Source organism: Lynx canadensis, chromosome C2 (genome assembly GCF_007474595.2).
Source record: "Lynx canadensis isolate LIC74 chromosome C2, mLynCan4.pri.v2, whole genome shotgun sequence".
Lineage (NCBI taxonomy): Eukaryota > Metazoa > Chordata > Mammalia > Carnivora > Felidae > Lynx > Lynx canadensis.
The window spans coordinates 71542222-71563048 of NC_044311.2; the positions used below are offsets into that span (position 1 = coordinate 71542222).

The window sequence follows — 20827 nt, forward strand, 5'->3', positions numbered from 1 at the left end:
CAAAATAAACTATTGTAACTACACTAAAATAAAAAGCTTTTGCACAGTAAAAGAAACCATCAACAAAACAGTAAGGCAACCTACTAAATAAGAAAAGATATTTGCAAATGATCTGTCCCATAAGGAGTTAATGTCTAAACTATATAAAGAATTGATATAACTCAACACCAGAAAAACACAATCTCATCAAAAAATGGGCAGAGATTCACTACAACGTGGATGGAACTGGAGGGTATTATGCTAAGTAAAATAAGAGAAATACAAATATTATATGTTTTCACTCATATGTGGAATTTGAGAAACTTAACAGAAGACCATGGGGAATGGGAAGGGGAAAAAATAGCTTCAAACAGCGAGGGAGGCAAACTATAAGAGACTCTTAAACACAGAGAACAAACTGAAGGTAATGGGGGATGAACAGAGAAGAGGGGAAAATGGGTTATGGACATTGAGGAAGGCACTTGTTGGGACGAGCACTGGGTATTGTATGTAAGCGATGAATCATGGGAATCTACTCCCGGAAGCCAAGAGCACACTGTATACTATACACGGATGTTAGCCAACTTGACAATAAATGATCTTAAAAAAAAAAAAAAAAGGGCAGCTGACCTGGATAGACATTTTTCCAGAGAAGACATACAAGATGGCCAAAAGACACACAAAAAGGTGCTCAACATAACTAATCATCATGGAAATGCAAATCAAAACCCCCATGAAATATTACTTCACACCTGTTAGAATGGCAAGTATCAAAAAGACAAGAAATAACAAGCGTTGGCAAGGATATGGAGAAAAGGGAACCCTTGTGCACAGCTGATGGGAATGTGAATTGGTGCAGCCACTATGGAAAACAATAGGGAGGTTCCTCAACAAAATTAAAAATAAAATTACCATATGATCCAGCAATTCAACTTCTGGTATTTATCAGAACAAAAATACTAACTCAAAAAGATATATGCACACCCATGTTCATTGCAGCACTATTTACATAGCTAGGACATGGAAACAACCTAAGTGTCCATCAATAAAAGAGTAAATAAAGAAAATGTATGTACATATGCACAGGAATAGTATTCAGCCATAAAAAAAAAAATCTTGGGCGCCTGGGGCGCTCAATCAGTGAAGCATCCGACTCTTGGTCTCAGGGTCAGGAGTTCAAGCCCTGTGTTGGGCTCTGCACTGGGACTGAAGCTTACTTGAGAGAGAGAGAGAGAGAGAGAGAGAGATCGATCTTGCCATTTCCAACAACATGAGTAGACCCTGTCGGCATTATGCTAAGTGAAACAAGTCAGACAAAAAACAAATACCATATGATCTCCCTTACATTTAATAAAAATTAAAAAAAAAAAAAAGCCAAGTTCATATACAGAGAATAGAATTTTTTAAATGACATAGTTGGTCATGTGACTATGTGCTTAGCCAAGGAGTCAGTCCTGTTCAGCATGTGGAGCAAGTGATACCAAGTAGAGATCACTGAGAATTCATTCTGGTGTTGGCCACATCATCTAATTTACAGATTATTCTATGAAGCCTTCGTTCATCATCACAGGCAAAATACATCCCTTCTTTGTTTGGACAGCTTTATTCAAACATCTACACTATCAAACTCAGAGTTCTTATTCACATCCAAATTCACTTCCTTGAATTCCTGGCAGTAACATTTGGTTATAATTTCAATCCAATCAGAAACAATGTTTTCTTTGCGCATGTTCTTCAGCCACTCCTGTTTTTCCTGCTCCTTTCCTCTCTTCTCTTGTTAATATCCTTCTATAGATCCTGTGCCTGTTCCTTTCTTCTTACTCTTCACTTTCAAACCAGAAGACTTCTTCTGAAACAGCCATCGCAAAAGGTTCAGAGCAGGGGCAGCAGGGTAGAGGGGAGCAGTCAGCAGTGTTCCAAGTTATTAGGGATTCTCCTCACTTCGCGCTGAAGTTCTTCATTTGTATCTGTTTCAGCCTTTGCTTTCCCTGCAAAAAGTAGGCAGCGCCAGGCTACAGCTCAGTCTCTTTCCTCCACCCTGCTCACTAAGAGGCTTCCTAAACAAGAAGGAATATAGACACGCCATCGTTTATCTCTGCTCCTTGATACTCCTCTGTCCAGGAAACATCTGTTTCCACTGTTCCCAAGAGGATTACTGGTATTGTTGCTGAGGAGTGCTCCCCACTTTGCAGAAACCCTTTCTCTGGAGGCTTCTCACACCCTGATGCATCACTCCGTTTGACTCTTGGTGTGAAATCCTAAGTGTCTTTTAATTTTGTTTTAAGATGGAACTTTATTAAGATCTTTGCTGTTTTGAGTTGATTTCCAAGAGTGAAAGATGACAGACACGTCTTTATTATGCCACTAATAATTTTTAATGTTTTTCTGTAATGTTTTAGAGTTTCCTATTTTTCTAGTGTATTACAATTGCAATGTGATAATACCTGCCTCATCGTATTGCATCAAAAATTAAACTACAATTCCAGGTATGTAACTAAGAAGAGAATGATGTTTGCCTTTCAGCAGGAATTCCATATATAATATTAACTTCTTAGGGACACAGAGGCCATAGGTCCACAGAGATATTTTTCAGGAATAATTTTTATAGAATACTTCAGAGGTAGGATAAAAACAAATTGACCATTTCAAGCCTTATACATTTAATATATGTAGACTGATGAAATAATGAACAAATTTTATTCATTGCTGGTACTGAATAAAAGTGTTAAAATTTCAAAATGAGAAACTTTGTTCTTACCTGGATCTGATTCCGAAGTTGTTCAGCTTCCTGCCTCAACTGTTCCAGTTCACTCATCCTTTAACTTGTTTACCTCAGAAATTAAGAAGTGAAAGCAACTGTCAAAACAAAACAAAAACAGTGACAGAGACTGATTTAGTTGTCCATTTACATATTAATCTACTTTCAGGGGTGCCTGGGTGGCTCAGCTGGTTAAGCTCAGACTCTTGATTTCAGCTCAGGTCATGATCTCAGGGGTTCCTGGGATAGAACTGTTAGCACAGAGCCTCTTGGGATTCTCTCTCCCCCTTTCTCTCTGCCCCTCCCCTGCTAGAGCATGCACACTCTCTCCCAAAATAAATAACTTAAAAAAAAAAAAAGGTAATCATAAAAATAAAAAGACTAAATTACAGATCATTAGTACTAGAATACAGATCAGTAAGAAGTACTTTACAATACGTCAGAGGGCACCAATAGTTATCCCCACATACATGTCTAATCAGCACCTCAAAGTTCATACTTCAAAGCTGAACCCCACTCTACCCCCAGGTCTTCCCTGTCTCCGTAAATGAAAGTTCAGTCCTTCCAACTGTTTCAGCCAAAAACCTGGGAGCCATCCTTAACTTCTGTTTCTTTCACACCCTATATGTAATCCATCAGCAAAGCATGCCAGTTCTTCCTTCAGAAAAGAATATTTAGGATCTGACCAACTCTGATTACCTCCACTTTGACTACCTCAGTCTAAGCCACCACCATCTAACTTGGTCTCCTTTCTACTGTGGATGACCACTTCCCAGTCTATTCTAAATACAGCAACCAAGTGATCCTTTTTTTTTTTTTTACATTTATTTATTTTTGAGAGACAGAGCACAAGTGGGGGAGGGGCAGAGATAGGAGACACAGAATCCAAAGCAGGCTCCAGGCTCCGAGCTGTCAGCACAGAGCCAGATGAGAGGCTCGAACTCATGAACCATGAGATCATGACCTGAGCCGAAGTCAGACGCTTAACTGACTGGGCCACCCAGGTGCCCCCCAAGTGATCCTTTAAAACACAAGTCTCCCGGGGTGCCTGGGTGGCTCAGCAGGTTAAGCATCCAACTTCGGCTCAGGTTATAATCTCATGGTTTGTGAGTTCAAGCCCCACATCAGGCTCTGAGAGTGCAGAGCCTGCCTGGGATCCTCCTCTCTCTGCCCCTCCCCCATTCTCTCTCAAAACAAACTTTTTAAAAAATCAAAATAAACTTAAAAAAAAAAAAAAAAAACCACAAGTCTCTCTTCTGCTTTAAGTCTTACAATGGTTTTCCATTCCCATTCTGAGGAAAACCTAACTCTCTACCTTACCCTACAAAGCTCTACACAACCTCTCACACACATCTCTCTGACCTTATCAATCACACCATCCCCTCACTCTGCTCCAGCCACTCTGAAGACTTCTTGACGTCCTTTGAACACACTAACTAGGATCTGGCCTCAGTGTTTTTGGCTTTTTGTTTTTTAAGTTTGTTTTTGAGGTAGGGGGGTGGAGGGCAGAGAGAGAGGGAGACAGAGTATCCAAAGCAGGCTCTGCACTGTAAGGAAAGAGCCTGATGTGGGGCTCCAACTCATGAACCATGAGACCATGATCTGAGCCAATGTCGGACACTTAACCAACTGAGCCACCCAGGGGCCCCAGCCTCAGTGTCTTTATATTTGCTCTTTCCTGGGTCTGAAATGTTCTTATTCCTGGTATTTTCATTGCTTGCTCTTGGATTTTTGTTCAAACGTTACCCCCTCAGAGGGATCTTTACTGACAGCACATATGTACGCGCCTTATCCTCTAACATCACTTAACGCTGCCACCCAGCATGTATTTGCTTATTTGTCGTCCATTTCCTCATGGTAGAATGAAAGCTCCTTTGAGGCAGGAACCTTGTTCGCTTTATTTTTTCTCTACATCCCTAGCACGCAAGACACTCCTCCAGTAAATTAACTTGAAATAGAAAAAATCTTCCTTTATTTATTAAGCTAAGTATTTAGGATGAATCACAGAACCACAAGGCAAGAATATTACTACCTCAGCACAAAACTAAAAGCTGAAAACTGATAGTATTCTTTCTCTACCTGTCCTGTTTTTCTCTTCATATTTTTGTTTTTCTTCTTTCTACAAAATATCTTTTTTCTGCTTCTCCAAGTGCAAGATTCAGTTTGTGTTTCCTCAGGTCAAAATTAGAGCCCCAAAAGACTATCCCAACCCCAAACTCCCATAAGAGAGACTCTGATTCCCATAGGAGAAAATTTGTTTCTGGTGTCTACCCTTCATTCACTTCAACTGTAGTATATCTGTTTATTTTTCAGGGTTAATTTTAAGTTTATTTTGTCAAACTAACAAAGTAATCTATTGGGATTGACTGGAATGGCATTAAACTGTAAATACATTTGAGAAGAGCTGACATCCTTCTAATATTCCATTGCCAATTTACTTTTGTAATATACTTCTCCATTATCTAAATTTTCAGCAAATTTGGGTAACTTTCTTTGTAAGTCTTAACCATTTCATGACAAAGTCCTACTGTTTAATAATTTAGTATGTTCCTCAGAGACTACCAGACTGACTGGATTACAGCCAATCTGGAATATCATTCTGCCTAACTGAAGGTAAGTAGCATTCACAGGTTCTTTAAATTCACAACCTTAACTGCCCGTGCTGGATCATACCGAAGATATCCCTGGCCCCCAAATCCTAAAAACTCTGGTTCTGATGCTTCTTCATTTCCTGAGTTCCAGAAACTCCTAAGCAAGTAAAATTGGTGTAAATCTTGCTTACTGAGTCGCTAATGTACTCAAAAGGAGTACCAAGGAGCTCTAACAGATCTCATTAGTTACAGGGTATTCAAAGCCACTTTTTACCCACTCACTACTGCCTTTCCACCCAAAGCCACCCACACACAAATGACCCTTTACAGAAGAGCTTATCTCCAACTGTAAACACAAAGAGTTAGAGGTCCCCAGAAAAAGACCAACAGACATAGCTTTCTTAAAAAGTCATTTGAGGCCCCCAGACATCTCAGGAAAGAATGTGAGAACAGCCACTATCAGGCCAGGTGACCCGACCCACATTCTAGAGTTAACTTTGCAAGATCTACACCCCTTTGAGCACTCAGATATCAGTCCAACTGGAGCCAGAGAACTGATAGAAGCAGAGGTCAGCACTACCGTTCCTTGTGACTTTGACCTGGACCTAGTTACCTTAAGATGACATTTGCCCCAACTCCATGCTGTATTTCCCACTGCCTAAACCCCTTCATGAATATGTACTCACCCTCAGCTTAAAATGTCCTCAATTTTGTCAGTCAGGGAGACACTGCTTTGGGGAAGAAACAAACAAAGGTATTCTCCTTTACTTATGACAAGTAAAACCCTTCCTTTTCCTGTTCTTCGGTTGTGTGTTTTGGCTCAACATTCATCAAGAGGCAAATCCAGTTTCAGGTAACAAGGCTAGTAGCATGTGGCAAGGGCTACTCAGAACAGACTATGGTATGTACCAAATGAATGAGATTTTCTAGCCTGGGTGTCCAAAAGGATGGAGGTACCATGAACAGGAATGACAAAAAGCAGTTCCCTCATCACCACCACTCTGTGGATGGGTTACTTTTGGGAGAGGCCATGGTCCCTGGACGTCCCTACACATTTCTCCTGGGTGAGCCAAAATGTAAGGCCCTAGTCACTTTCAATTGGGCCATTTCTCAGGGATGTATTCGGGGCGAGCAACCTTGAGGGATGACACAATGTCTCCTCAACCCCAAGACACAGCAGGCTTGCTTCCACCTAACTGTAAAATCAATCAATTCCGCAAGCTCAGTGTTTCTGGGCTGTGACACAAACCCCACTGTATGTGTGGCATCCATCTACCCCCACCTGTGTTAACCTCATAGAAACTGAAGAGCATGGGGAAATTAACACAAACCAACACCAGGATATGCTACTTGCTGTGCTGTGAGTAAGGTGGTCCTTGGTCTCTGACCAAGGAGTCTCTATGGTCAGCTAGCATCCATGAAACAGGAATAGGCTAACTGACCGTCCTGCAAGTACTTAAAATCCCAGACACTTTCAAGTCCTTGACTCCTCGAAGGAGAAGTTCATAAGAGAGATAAGGAGTCCAGTGTGAAACACAGTGAGTTTGTGGTACCTCTTGAGATATATTGACATATAATATTATGTAGTTACTGTAGAAGTTTTAAAGAATGTGATTTCTACATTGCAATATGATTACCAAGGAGTTAACTATCCTATCACACAATTACCATCTTTTCTTTGTAAAGACAACATGTGAGATCGAGACTCTTAGCAACTTTGAAGTATATGACACAGTGCAGTTGACTGTAGTCACTAGGCTGTGCATTAGACCCCCAGAGCTTATTCATCTGCTACTTGCAAACTGCATTTTCCTCCTTATACAGATTAGGTTCCAGATCCAGCACTTGATCAACAATCTTGCCAGCACCCTAGTTTCCCCACCCTTTTATTCTGTCATACTCAACAGACAAAAATCACAACCTTCATAAACCCAACTACCTACTTTCTTTCAGCCAGTACTGAAGTGACCAAACATTGATCGAAAAAGTCAAACAGGGCATATTAGTGACACTACAAATTCATTTTACCCATCTCAAATGGGCCCTCAAAACCACCCAACAGCCTATGCAGCTTTTTATCACTTCCACTCTTACTATCAACTATTTCAGTTCCTTTGAACTCTTTAAGCTTTTGACCTTTCATACCCCCTCTTGCAGATGACTGCCTTCTACATCACAGAGAAAGCAGAAGCCATCAGACACGAACTCTTTCAATTTTCTACTACTAAATATATAAAACCACACAAACATAACTGACTCATCACATTCTCTTTCCCCTCTATTAAGACAGAGCAACTGACTTTTCGGTCATTTGGTCCAATTCTTCCACCTATGATTTAAATCCTATCTATCATCTTTTCAGTAATGTTACACTTCTGATGATCTCTTCTAGAATATTCATGCTCTCATTTTTCCTCTGTTGTTTTAGTCTTTTAGGATGATTTTCAAACACAGAAAAAGGTAAAGATATTAGTTATAATGGACACCCATAATACCCACCACGTGATTTACAAGTTGCTAATATTGTTGTATTTACTTTACCTTATTTTTGCTGAAGTGTTACAAACATCAAGACGTTTCACTCTGAAATACATCAGCATATATCTCCAAAAATATTAGGACATTTTTCTATTTAACCATAATAACTAATCAATCTACCAAAATTAATAGTAATTAATTAGGAGCTAATACCTAGTCCATTTTCAAATCTCCCCGATTATTCCACCACTATCTTGCATCTGATTTATTCAAAATAGGATCCAACTAAGGACTATGTAGTACATTTGGCTACGTCTCAAGTCTCTCCCATCTAAAAGTATCCACCACCTGCTTTCTTTTTTTCCCCTAGAATACTGACTTACTGGAGAGAATGAGCCACTGTCCTATACAGTGACTCACATTCTGTTTACTTCCTTACGTTATTGTTGAACTTGTTTCTCTATCCTCTATCCTGCCAATCGACTGGAAGTTAGAGCTACATGCTAGATGATACTCAAGTTCAATGTGTCTGGCAGGAATACTTCCAGGTAACACTGCAGACTTCATATTATATCAGAATGAACTTAATGAAAGCTAAGATTAGTCAGTATATTTAGGTGTTAACAGCTTAGTTTATTGTAAAGTTGTAATTCCTCACTTTTACCTAGCAAACCACCACCTGTGGGTAACCTTTCACTTTCAATTGGATCCTTTCTATCAGGGTTAAACATGCCCAAGTCTCTCCCTTAAAAAAAGGGAGGGGGGGAGGAGAGAAAGACCAAACACCTTGATTGACATTTCACTATCACTCATACTCCTCTTCCTGTCCTTCATTATGAACTCTCAAAGACAGCTGCCTATACATAACCCCATTTCTTCACAGGAAATATAAATTCTCCAGCCTCACTCATGCCCAGCCAACTTCAGGTAAGATTAAGCAGTCATCATGGAAAAGGCAGGGGCAGTTATAAGGCAAGGGACTGTGTTGGAAAGGTTTCTAAGAGGCAAAATCAGAGTCCTTGTGATGTTTGTACCAAATGAAAGCTAGCAGAATATGCCACCCCAAATATGGCTTAAGGATGTGGCATAGGATTATTCTCAGAAACAGCAAACTAAGGAGAAACTGAAAACAAAAGAGAAGTCACCCCTCTGAAATGGAAATGTACATTTATAAAGAAAATTTCCATTTGTAAGGGTGTCTCCCTCTCCTACTAGGAAGAAAAAGAGGACTCTATCACCAGAAAATCTTAACCAACAGAGAACACACCAGCTTAAATCTGCACAACAAATCTTACCCTTGTTTACCCTTGCTTTTCCTGATAACCTCCAGGATTCGGCCCCTCCCCATCCACTCCCACCAGTACTCTTGGTACACTTTCTTTGGTCGTTAGCTGAAGATGGTATTTAAGCTGGTGCCTTGGGCTAAGGGAGTTTTTCCCTGGGAATCTCCCTCGTATACCAGAGAAATACGTGTTCACAAACTTGTTTTTCTCATTTATCTTTTACTGCAGGGGGTCTCGGTCAAGAACGCAGAAGGGTAAAGGGAAAATTATTCTTCCTCCCCTACAGAGAAGACCATAAATTTTTTCTGGATGCCTAAAAAGAAATGTTCAAGCTGCCTTCCCCCCTCTTCCACATCTGCTGCTAAAAGGAGGAACTAATTTTTCACTCTTTATTTTTTTAACATTTTTATTTATTTTTGAGAGAGACAGAGACAGTGCGAGCGGGGGAGGGGCAGAGAGAAAGGGAGAGACCGAATCGGAAGCAGGCTCCAGGCTCGGAGCTGTCAGCACTGAGCCCGATGCAGGGTTGAACCCACCACCTGAGCCGAAGTGGGACGCCTAACCACTGAGCCACCCAGGTGCCCCATAATTTTTCACTCTTTAAAGCCAACTTATTAGTTCTGTCACTAAGGAGAAAGGATTATTTTGATTACACAAGCTTTCTGTTGATCTTTTCTTCTCACATGACAATTGCTGGATTCCTGAGAATACCAATAAAGAGAAGATCTAGCATAAACTAGATTATAAACTACTTCCATACAAGCCTAGAGGCTGACTGGGGTTAAAAATGAATCAATAAGACACCCCCAAATCCTACTGCATTATGTTTTGAAAGGCTAAAGGACAACCTAAGTGGTCGGTCTGTGTATTGATTATGGCTATAAAAGTTCTGAATTCTTGAGAACAATACTGTTGCATCAGGTACAATTTAGTAAGTAGCTCCCTTACTAAAGCCAAGTAAGTCTTCAAGGGCACATATTTGACTATAACAACAGTCATCCAACCACTTGCTGGCCCTCCTGCAGTTACTTTACAGCCACAGTTAATAACAAATCAAGGAAATGGCAAGTATTTTTTTTTAATTGTGAATTCAACCTGGGGGTTGGGGGAAGGGGATATGAAAAGTAATGGCAGAGGAAAGAAAACCAGTAAAATAAAACAGCCACACACCACTAAAGAAATTCTCCATTGGGGGGGCGCCTGGGTGGCGCAGTCGGTTAAGCGTCCGACTTCAGCCAGGTCACGATCTCGCGGTCCGGGAGTTCGAGCCCCGCGTCAGGCTCTGGGCTGATGGCTCAGAGCCTGGAGCCTGTTTCCGATTCTGTGTCTCCCTCTCTCTCTGCCCCTCCCCCGTTCATGCTCTGCCTCTCTCTGTCCCAAAAATAAATAAACGTTGAAAAAAAAAATTTTTTTAAAAAGAAATTCTCCATTGGGATGGCCAGGCCAACTGCCACATAAACTAACTCCAAATCTTCCTTAAAGTTTAAAATAATCAAGAATCCAACCTGAGAAGTAAACCAAAACATACTCTTTCACTGATCAGACCTTACATGAATTAATGACCAAAAAATGGAAGTGATTATAGACAGAAATTAAGGTTTTCATCTACGCTGGTCATGTGCCTAACAGAAAACCGAGTAGGACTTCTGAGGACTCAGATGTAGTGAACGGCCCCAAAGCTGAAGGCAGAGACAATTATGCTACATTTTCTTTTTGGAGATAGAGTAGGGGAGAGGTGGAGAGAGAGAGACAGACAGACTCCGCAGTGTCACCACGGAGCCAGAGCCCGATGTGGGGCTCAGACTCACGAACTGAACCGTGAGATCACGACGTGAGCCAAAGTCTGACGCGTAACCGACTAAGCCACCCAGGCGCCTCTATGCTGTTTTTTAAAGCTTCTAACATATGAGAGCAGAATCAACCTCAAGGCTTACTGAATAGCCCAACGGTCTGTGGCACACCACCACTACCCACAACACAACTTTACACAATAATTCTTACAATGATCCATGCATACAAGAAGGCTAAGAAGAGGAGAAAAGGTCAGCTAGAAGGGTTAGCATCTTCTGTTGTGTAAGGACAGTGTATTCATGATGAGAAGAGTTTCTCTTCTATGGAGGAGGGGGGCAGGAGGAGAGGGGGAACCAAGCCACAGATAGGGAAAAGATAATTAGAAGCTAAAATTAAGATAAAGTATTAGCATCTAGAGTTTAAAGGCAATTCTCCAAACTAAGAAAAAAAGATCAATGATCCAATTGAAAAATGTACAAAGATACGAATCAGCAAATCACAATAGGAAAAACTGTGGAAGCCAATATACAAATGAAAAGATATTCAACCTCAGTAATCAGGGCAATGCATATAAAAAACTATTTCATATCTATCAGATTGATAAAATTTTATCTCAACCCAGAATTGGCAAGGTTGGGGGAAAATGCTAACTCCATTCAGGTGGGAAAACTCTAGGGAAGCAATCTGGCCAATATCTAGCAAAGGTGATGTCTATCTTTCAATCTGACCATTCCATTTCTGAGGGCACCTGGCTAGCTCAGTTGGTAGAATATGCCACTCCTGATCTGGAGTGGTGAGTTCGAGCCCCACACTGGGTATGGAGTTTACTTAAAGGAAAAAGAAAAAAAGATTTAATTCCATTTCTGGGTATAGAAGCCCTAAAAGAAACTCAAGTACATGTGCTCATGTTGCTCAAGAGTTGGGTTCATACAGTACTACTTGTAATAGCAATAAACTAAAACACTAATGCCAACCAACAGGAGAATGGATAATTATAGTGTTTTCATGTTGAATTCTATTGCAATGAAAACAATGAACTACAGTTGTATACAATATAGATTAATCTGAACAATAATATCATGTGGGTAGGGGGAAGCAAGTTCCAGAAGACACATGCCAGCATTATACTTTTTATAAAACTCAAAAACAACTAAAACTAAGAAATACATTGTTTAGGAATGCATACATATGTAATAAAAGTTTTTCAAGGTAATGATAAAATAGTACAAGGGAGAAGCACCCAAGTACAGCAGTTACAAGTGATTGTTAATTTTTGAATTCCTGATTTGGGTATTTGCTTTACAGGTATTTATGTTTATCAATAAGCAACCAAATTTAAATATATAAAAGTAAGTCACACATGGATCCACAATAAATATTTTATAGTTAATCGAACTCTTGCACTAATTAAACAAGGAGGCTATTAGACTGAGGTGGTTCTAATACAGTAGAATACTATGTAAGCAATCCAAAACTAAGCCTGTAATTGTCTCAAGGTTAAGAAGTCAAAACCTAAGGACAACCAATCGCAGCCAACTAGGCCTTCCAAAGAGGGAAACCACAGAAGCTAATTAACTATTCAAATAGTTTTGTTTTGCTTCCAGCTCTATAAAAATCTTGCCCTACCACTGCCCAAACTAAATCGATTTTTGCTTTAAAAAAGTCTTGGGGCGCCTGGGTGGCGCAGTCGGTTAAGCGTCCGACTTCAGCCAGGTCACGATCTCGCGGTCCGTGAGTTCGAGCCCCGCATCAGGCTCTGGGCTGATGGCTTGGAGCCTGGAGCCTGTTTCCGATTCTGTGTCTCCTTCTCTCTCTGCCCCTCCCCCGTTCATGCTCTGTCTCTCTCTGTCCCAAAATAAATAAAAAACGTTGAAAAAAAAATTTTTTTTTAAAAGTCTTAAAATATTTAATATGCCTCAGTTTATCTTTTACCATACCTCAAGTCCAATGGCAACCATAGTATAAGTGGAAGGACATAAAGACAAAAAGAGGGGCACGTGGCTGGCTCAGTCATAAAAGTGTGCGACTCTTGATCAGGGTCATGAGTTTGAGCCCCATATGGGGCATAGAGCTTACCTAATTTTTTTTTTTTTAAAGCCAAAGATAAACTGAGGCTCAGACAAGTTAAATAACTTGCTTATTAAGATTAGAGGCACAGTTGGGAACTGAATCCAAGTATGGAACCCAGGATCTCAACTACCCTACCACACTGCCTCTTTTCAAAGGGCATCTCATTAGACTTCTCTGCTGAATATGACTGATGACACTCCCTTTTTATGCACTTTACTACTACGGCTTTCATCACCCCAACTTCCTAGATCCTCCTTATACTTCACTCACTATTCTTTTTCTGTCTTTTTGTGGACTCCTTCCACCCCCATTCACCATCTTCAATACTTTGGTTTCCCAGGGTCTATCTTTAGCCAACTGGTCAAGAAATTTCCCTCCTGGGAGGAAGGAAAGATAGAGGAATATGAGATAATCTATGAGCCAACTACATTCCTTTACAAAACAAACAACACAACACACACACACACACACACACACACACACACACACACACACCAAGAACAAAACACACAAACAAAAAACATCAGAAGGGTAGAATGTAATTCTCAATTTCACCAATGGGGATTTTTTTACGCTAGGTCACACTGGAGCTATTCATTACAATCTCTGAAGTAGTACTGAAAATGCAGACTAAAGCAATTTTAAACTAATAATTCAATTGAAATTAGTTTAATGTAAGCACAGTGTCTTTCAGTTACCATAACTTCTTGACCAAGTTCTTTTCAACATGAACAATGGATTCATTTAACACAATTGAAATTATTATATAGTGAAAGCATTGTATGTTGAGAAGAAAGCAGCATATTGGTTATCTTTTTAAAAGTTCAGCTGTGCCAGTTACACATACTCAAAAAATACTAATGAGTCACTGTATCCAAGCCAATTTATTAAATAAATCGAAAAAAAATACAGTTGTATAATTCAAACAACCTTCCCTCCCCACTTCTTAAAACGTCCACAGAATTTTTACTAAAGCAAGGCATTATATTATGTAGCCTGTACAATTATATTGCTACGCTGGTGAAAACCATCTTCATCTCTATGAGACAAGGAAATATGAGTATTTTTTAGCTACTAATATTTTTCATACTAAACATGAAAGCTCATAAGGCATGAAAGAATATTTTAAATTGTACTTAAATTTAAGCATAAAACTACTTTTGCTTACTATGTCTATTCGTCAGAAAAATTCAAGGCTGCTATTATAATTCTCTAATGTTCTACTTTTCTCTTTGTAGTCTTTATAATTCCTATACTTTGTAAAGCTAAAAAACAACTACAACAACAAAACCCAACCCTAAACCCATAATCAATTAGGTAAGGTATTCAAAACTTTTATGATCATTCTTACCATGGAATTTAAAAACACACTTGCAGGGCACCTGGGTGGCTTAGTTGGGTAAGCGGACCACTCTTGATTTGGCTCAGGTCATGACCTTGTGGTTCATGAGTTCAAGCCCTGCTTCAACCTCTGCATTGACAGTGCGGAGCCCGTTTGGGATTCTGTCTCTCCCTCTCTCTGCCCCTCGCTCTCTCAAAATAAAAAACAACAACAAAACATACTTGCCTATCCACCCCAAGTATTCCAAATACAGATCTTCCCATGTGGCTTTTACAAGAAGTTAGCCAAAAACCTGGAGCTGCATGGGGCAAATGGATGGATACAACAGAAAAACTGAAGTGAGAGCTAATGTTAGAGCTGCTGAAACTGTAGCACGGGCATCAAGGTTTTGTTTTGTTTTTTTTTTTCCCCGCTAGCAAATTTCTCATCACAATTAAGTGCCCCCAAAGTAAAAAATTCCACCTCTTGAGAACTGAAGGCGGTCTGTTTTGTCTATGTTCCAGAAAATAAGATGTCACTCTTCAGTCTGTTTCCCTTCACCTAACGGTATGTTGTGGCACAGCTCATTCTTTCACCAAACGTTTACTGAATGCCTATCATGTACAATGAGTACACATGAGTAGGACAGTTCCCCAGTTCACAGTTAAGCAGGAAAAAGACATTTATGCGCATGCTTACATGGGTCCGTAACCCATTACCCTAAGCTGAAGCACCAGGTGTTTCAGATTTGGAAGTTTTCAGATTTTAAAAAGGTGTGTCCATATACTGCATAACATACCAATGGGACTCTGAGGCAGCACCCCATATAATCAAGGAGTATTTCTGCAACAAAACAAACACATTCATGGGGCACCTGGGTGACTCTGATGGTTAAGTGTACAACTTCAGCTCAGGTCATGATCTCACGGTTTGTGAGTTTGAGCCCCATGTCTGGCTCTGCACTGACAGTTCAGAGCCAGGAGCCTGCTTCAGATTCTGTGTCTCCCTCTCCCTCTCTCTCTGCCCCATCCCGCTCATGCTCTGTCTCTGTCTCTCGCTCTCAAAAAATAAATAAAACATTTTTAAAAATTAAAAAAAAAAATAAGCACACTCACAACTAGGGGGGAAAAATAGACTAGCAAGTTTCATGTTCAGGCCATGTTGTGGCACAAAATGAGTCCAAATCACATAAAACTTATGAAAAAACAAAACAAAGAAACACTGCAGTTTTCAAAGCATTTTGGATCTCCAAATTATGGATAAGAGACTACTGACCTATAGTATATAAGAGGAAGATTACCTGGCACAAAGTTAGGAGGAGTTAGTAGGAGTTAGCCAACCAAGAGATGGCATTTATTGAGCACTATGTGCCATGCACTGTTCAAAACTCTTCATAGTAACTCATTTGAGCACTTCAAATTGACCTCAGTAGGTAGGGGTTAATATCATCCCCATCCTACAGATGAGGAAACTACATGTTATAGAGGTTACAGCGCTTACCCAAGTTCATACAACCTAATAGAGCTTGCTGACTCATTCACATTATACTTACTGTGTGATCCCAGAAATTGCTTAACAGCTCTGAGTCTCGATTTCCTCTTCGGTACAGTGGAGATACCCCATGGGATTGTTTTGGGAATTAAATATACACATTCACAAAATGCCCTTGGATATTTAAGTAAGGGCTAATTTGCCCAGCAAGGGAAATATACAAAGACACTCTAACCAGAAACACTACTCAGGCCCATATCTTTATCTGGATCAACAGATATAATACAAAATACTTGAAACAAAAGAGAAAAATACAATTATTACCAGAAAGAATTTTTGTCATGGGCTCAGCATTTCAGTTATGCTGCAACATAACCACTTTGTTCTCTCCGTAACTCCTTGAGAAGCACTGAAGATCCCTCCCTGGAAACTCTATTCTCTATATAGTCTCTATAGTCTAGAGACTATATTCTTCTGTCTGCCAGGAGAAAACATTATCCCTATCCCCTACTATATACACCAAGACACTCTAATGAGTGCGGAGGAGAGAAAAAAGCTTCAAGGTGGGAAACAGGGTAAGAGAGAAAACATCCATTCACATGAAGGCCTTTCTCAAACTACACCCACCTTGTGAAGACATCAATTCCTGGCACACCCCAGCACGCTGCCTACCCCCACCCCAATGCCTTGATTCTTAGACTGAAGCGCTGTTAATGTTATATATACCTTTCAGGTGCGTGAGGGAAGAAACGTGGTTAATAACCACTAATTAACTAAATAGCCCAAGCCGTGGTTCTCAAAGTGTGGGGACCAGAAGCATCAGCAGCACTGGGGAACTTGCTAGAAACACAAATTTTTAGGCCCTTTCCCACTCTGAGGGCGGAGCTTGGTGTTCAGTGCTCAACAAGCACTCCAGGTGTTTCTGGTGCCTCCTAGAGCTTGAGAGCCACAAGTTTAAACTCTTGTTTACCTAGGAAACCAATCTAAAACCATTTGATTGGATGAAAGTTCAAGAATGTGTTTGTTCATGCATTAAGAAGTTCCTAAAAATGCTAAATGGCATTTATACTATCTTCCTGGTGAAACAAAACATCTAAATGCTTTAAAAAAATATATTTGTTGGAATACATAATTATAGAAAAAAAATCATTCCCATTCTTATCAGTTTTTTTTTTAATTTTTTTTTTCAACGTTTATTTATTTTTTGGGACAGAGAGAGACAGAGCATGAACGGGGGAGGGGCAGAGAGAGAGAGGGAGACACAGAATCGGAAGCAGGCTCCAGGCTCTGAGCCATCAGCCCAGAGCCTGACGCGGGGCTCGAACTCACGGAGCGTGAGATCGTGACCTGGCTGAAGTCGGACGCTTAACCGACTGCGCCACCCAGGCGCCCCGCTTATCAGTTTTTAAATAGAGCAGACTTATTTCCCATATCTGAATGGTGAAAATTTTTTGAATTTTTTTTTTCTGAGGAATGGCTTAAGAATGGGAAGAGAGAAAAAAAGAGAGACAAGGTCCCATATAAATTTCCTATTTTTCAAATACAACTTAACCATGCCTTTACAAAGAAATCGTTAACGATTCCTTGATGTATTTCAGGTGTTAGCTTCCCTTTCCTCAAGGGAAATAATGTATCTAGCAATAACCTGATTTTTTTTTTTTTTATTTTGGCAGCCACTGCCTTCTTTAAAACAATCCACCTGTAGTTGGTCTTGCTTTACTCTTTAAGAAATATAAGAATGAAATAAACTCAAGAGTTGGAAGGATGGCTTAGGAACCAGCTATCTTCTATCAGGAAATACCCATAACACCTTAAAAAAGAGATACTTGAAAAGTTTTTAATCTTCGTTAAAGTAACAAAGTATGTGAAAAAGACCCCCCTGTGTTTCATGTACCTCTGGAATTAATTTAAAAAGGGCCTTAGATGCTCAAATGCCAAACGAAGCTTTTATGGCTTTTTGTTTGTTTGTTTGTTTGTTTTAAGAACTTGTGATTAAATTTTCTTAAGTCACAACAAGATCAGGCCACACCTAGTCATAAATCAATCAACAAGAAAACAAATTCTTCAAGTATCATAAACAGATGCACTGAGGTGAACACTTTGGATAAGAATCAGGGGGTCTGTCATTGAGCAGGATTTGTCATCTTGGTAGGAATCTAAACTGAAGTAGTAAATTCCATGACCCAATAAAATGTCATGAATAAAAGGAAAAAAAAATGGATAGGAATTCATGGAATTAAAAACAGACTTTGTTTCATTCCCATACATTTTTACATTTGTGTTATAAATTAAATACGTGTGACACCTGTAGTGTTTTAGACTATTTGCCATTTATAAAAGCTGAGTGTTTAATCATAAATTCCTTGGGTTTAATTTTTAAATTACAAATTATACAAAGTATCCTTTAAATCAAGGAAAAGGGAAGGAGTCTTTGAGACAAAGGTAGTAACAAAGCTTATAATAGTATCAGCTATTACATGAAAACCTAATGTAGAGTGTATGTTTTAAATATAGAGTGGATATTTTTCCATTCTTTTAATGTATCCTACATTCATATACAGAAAGAAAATGGAAGCTTTAAGTGAATAAGTTTAGCTTTTTTCCAGTCAACATTTGGGGAAAACCTTTCAAAAGGTTTTTCTTCCTGCATTATTCCTATTATTTTTAGCTACAATTCTAAAACACGTAAGAAATGAACACTGTCCCGACCTACTGTCAATCCAACTCATGTGATTCATTCTTCTACTCAAGAAACATGTATTTAACAGCTACTTACATTAGGTACAGGCACTGACCCACCGCAATCAGAAAAGTTCATCTTCTCATGAGAAAGGTAAGTAATAATCATTATATTAGGATGTAAGGGTGGAAACAGCACATATTTAGGATGTTATGTCACCAAAATTGAATGTTTCCTGACAATATGGCTGAACTCACCACACTAAGTTCCCTTAAACTGAAACCGTTTTTAGTATGCTTATATTTTTAGCTGTACTACCTCTTAAAGCAACAAGTTCTATAAATTCACTGGCAGCTATGTAAAATGGCAGGGAATTTCCTTTTACTTAGTCTAAAAGGACTTCTCTAAGTCCTACCATTTCTAAGTTGAGACGCCTCTGGTTTTAGTATTTTTAAGATTCTGAACCAAACATTAGGAAAATAAATTATGTAAATCATAACTTTTTCAGACTATCTTTTCTCTTATTACTTCACTCAAGTATTATTACCCCTTGGATTTTTTTTATAGGACCATGTATGGTTCATCTCCGTATCACTACATCACACAGTCTTAGACCAGAAACCCCTTATATTTACCAGAATTGGTTATGTATTACTCTTTGGTTATATCTAAAAAATGTTTAAATGAATCCTACCACTAAAGGATGAAAATATGACAACTGTGGGGGCACCTGGGTGGCTCAGTCTGTTGAGCATCTGACTCCTGATTTCAGCTCAGGTCATGATCCCCGGGCAATGGGATAGAGCCCCATGTTGGGCTCAGTGCTAAGCATGGAACCTGCTTGAGATTCTCTCTCCCGCTCTGCCCCACCCCTGCACAGTGGCCCGTGCAGGCTCTTTCTCTCTCCCTCTAAAAATAATAAAAAAAACTTTGACTGACTTTGCAAATCAAATTGATTTAAAATAAATATGACAACTGCGGCCATCAGCATTTCATCCAACAAATGTAAGTGCCCAACAGGCATCATGATCTAGCTTATTTGCTAATTTGGCTTCACAGGACAAAATGTGATGTGCAACTAACATATTCATGGAAAGATAGCTATAATTCTATGTGTTCACAGCTTTAGTAAAAGTAAAATATGTTTTTTAATTTTTTTTTTTTTTCAACGTTTATTTATTTTTGGGACAGAGAGAGACAGAGCATGAACGGGGGAGGGGCAGAGAGAGAGGGAGACACAGAATCGGAAACAGGCTCCAGGCTCCGAGCTATCAGCCCAGAGCCTGACACGGGGCTCGAACTCACGGACCGCGAGATCGTGACCTGGCTGAAGTCGGACGCTTAACCGACTGCGCCACCCAGGCGCCCCAAAAATATGTTTTTTAAAAAAGCAAAATTAGGGGCACCTGGGTGGCTCAGTGGGTTGAGTGTCCAACTTCAGTTCAGGTTACGATCTTGCATTTCACAGGTTCAAGCCCCACATTAGGCTCTGTGCTGACAGCTCAGCCTGGAGCCTGCTTCGGATTCTGTGTCTCCCTCTCTGTGCCCCTCCCCCATTTGCACTCTGTCCCCCCCTCTCTCTCTTAAATATAAGTAAACATTAAAAAAAAATTTTAAACTGGGGCACCTGGGTGGCTCAGTCGGTTAAGCGTTTGACTTCAGCCCAGGTCATGATCTCATGGTTCATGAGTTCGAGCCTCGCATCAGGCTCTGTGCTGACAGCTTGGAGCCTGGAGCCTGCTTCGGATTCTGTGTCTCCCTCTCTGTGCCCCTCCCCCATTTGCACTCTGTCCCCCCCTCTCTCTCTTAAATATAAGTAAACGTTAAAAAAAAATTTTAAACTGGGGCACCTGGGTGGCTCAGTCGGTTAAGCGTTCGACTTCAGCCCAGGTCATGATCTCATGGTTCATGAGTTCGAGCCTCGCATCAGGCTCTGTGCTGACAGCTCGGAGCCTGGAGCCTGCTTCGGATTCTGTGTCTCCCTCTCTCTGCCCCTCCCCAGTGCATGCTCGCACTCGTCTGTCAAAAATAAACTTAATTAAAAAAAATTTTTTTGAGGGGCGCCTGGGTGGCGCAGTCGGTTAAGCGTCCGACTTCAGCCAGGTCACGATCTCGCGGTCTGTGAGTTCGAGCCCCGCGTCGGGCTCTGGGCTGATGGCTCGGAGCCTGGAGCCTGTTTCCGATTCTGTGTCTCCCTCTCTCTCTGCCCCTCCCCCGTTCATGCTCTGTCTCTCTCTGTCCCAAAAATAAATTAAAAAAAAAAAAAAAAAAGTTGAAAAAAAATTTTTTTGATAAAAAATTAAAAAGTAAAATTATCTTAAAGTTACCAATAAGTGGAAACAGAGTACAACACTCAATGTCTTTCTTTCAGTACAGTTTTCATTC

The 20827-nt window shown here is 40.1% G+C and overlaps 1 protein-coding gene across 2 annotated transcripts in view; it reads right to left on the reverse strand.

Moving 5' to 3' along the window:
• The window catches only part of GNB4 (G protein subunit beta 4), a 58917-nt gene that overhangs the window by 28852 nt on the left and 9238 nt on the right, over positions 1-20827 (reverse strand). Inside the window, exon 2 of one of the 2 annotated variants that reach the window (XM_030330556.1) lies at positions 2738-2835. In XM_030330556.1, the coding sequence (XP_030186416.1) occupies positions 2738-2794 (57 nt within the window). In that variant the 5' untranslated portion in view covers positions 2795-2835. Of the gene's footprint in view, positions 1-2737; positions 2836-20827 lie in introns of those variants that run through there. The other variant, XM_030330557.1, reaches the window with a different exon arrangement.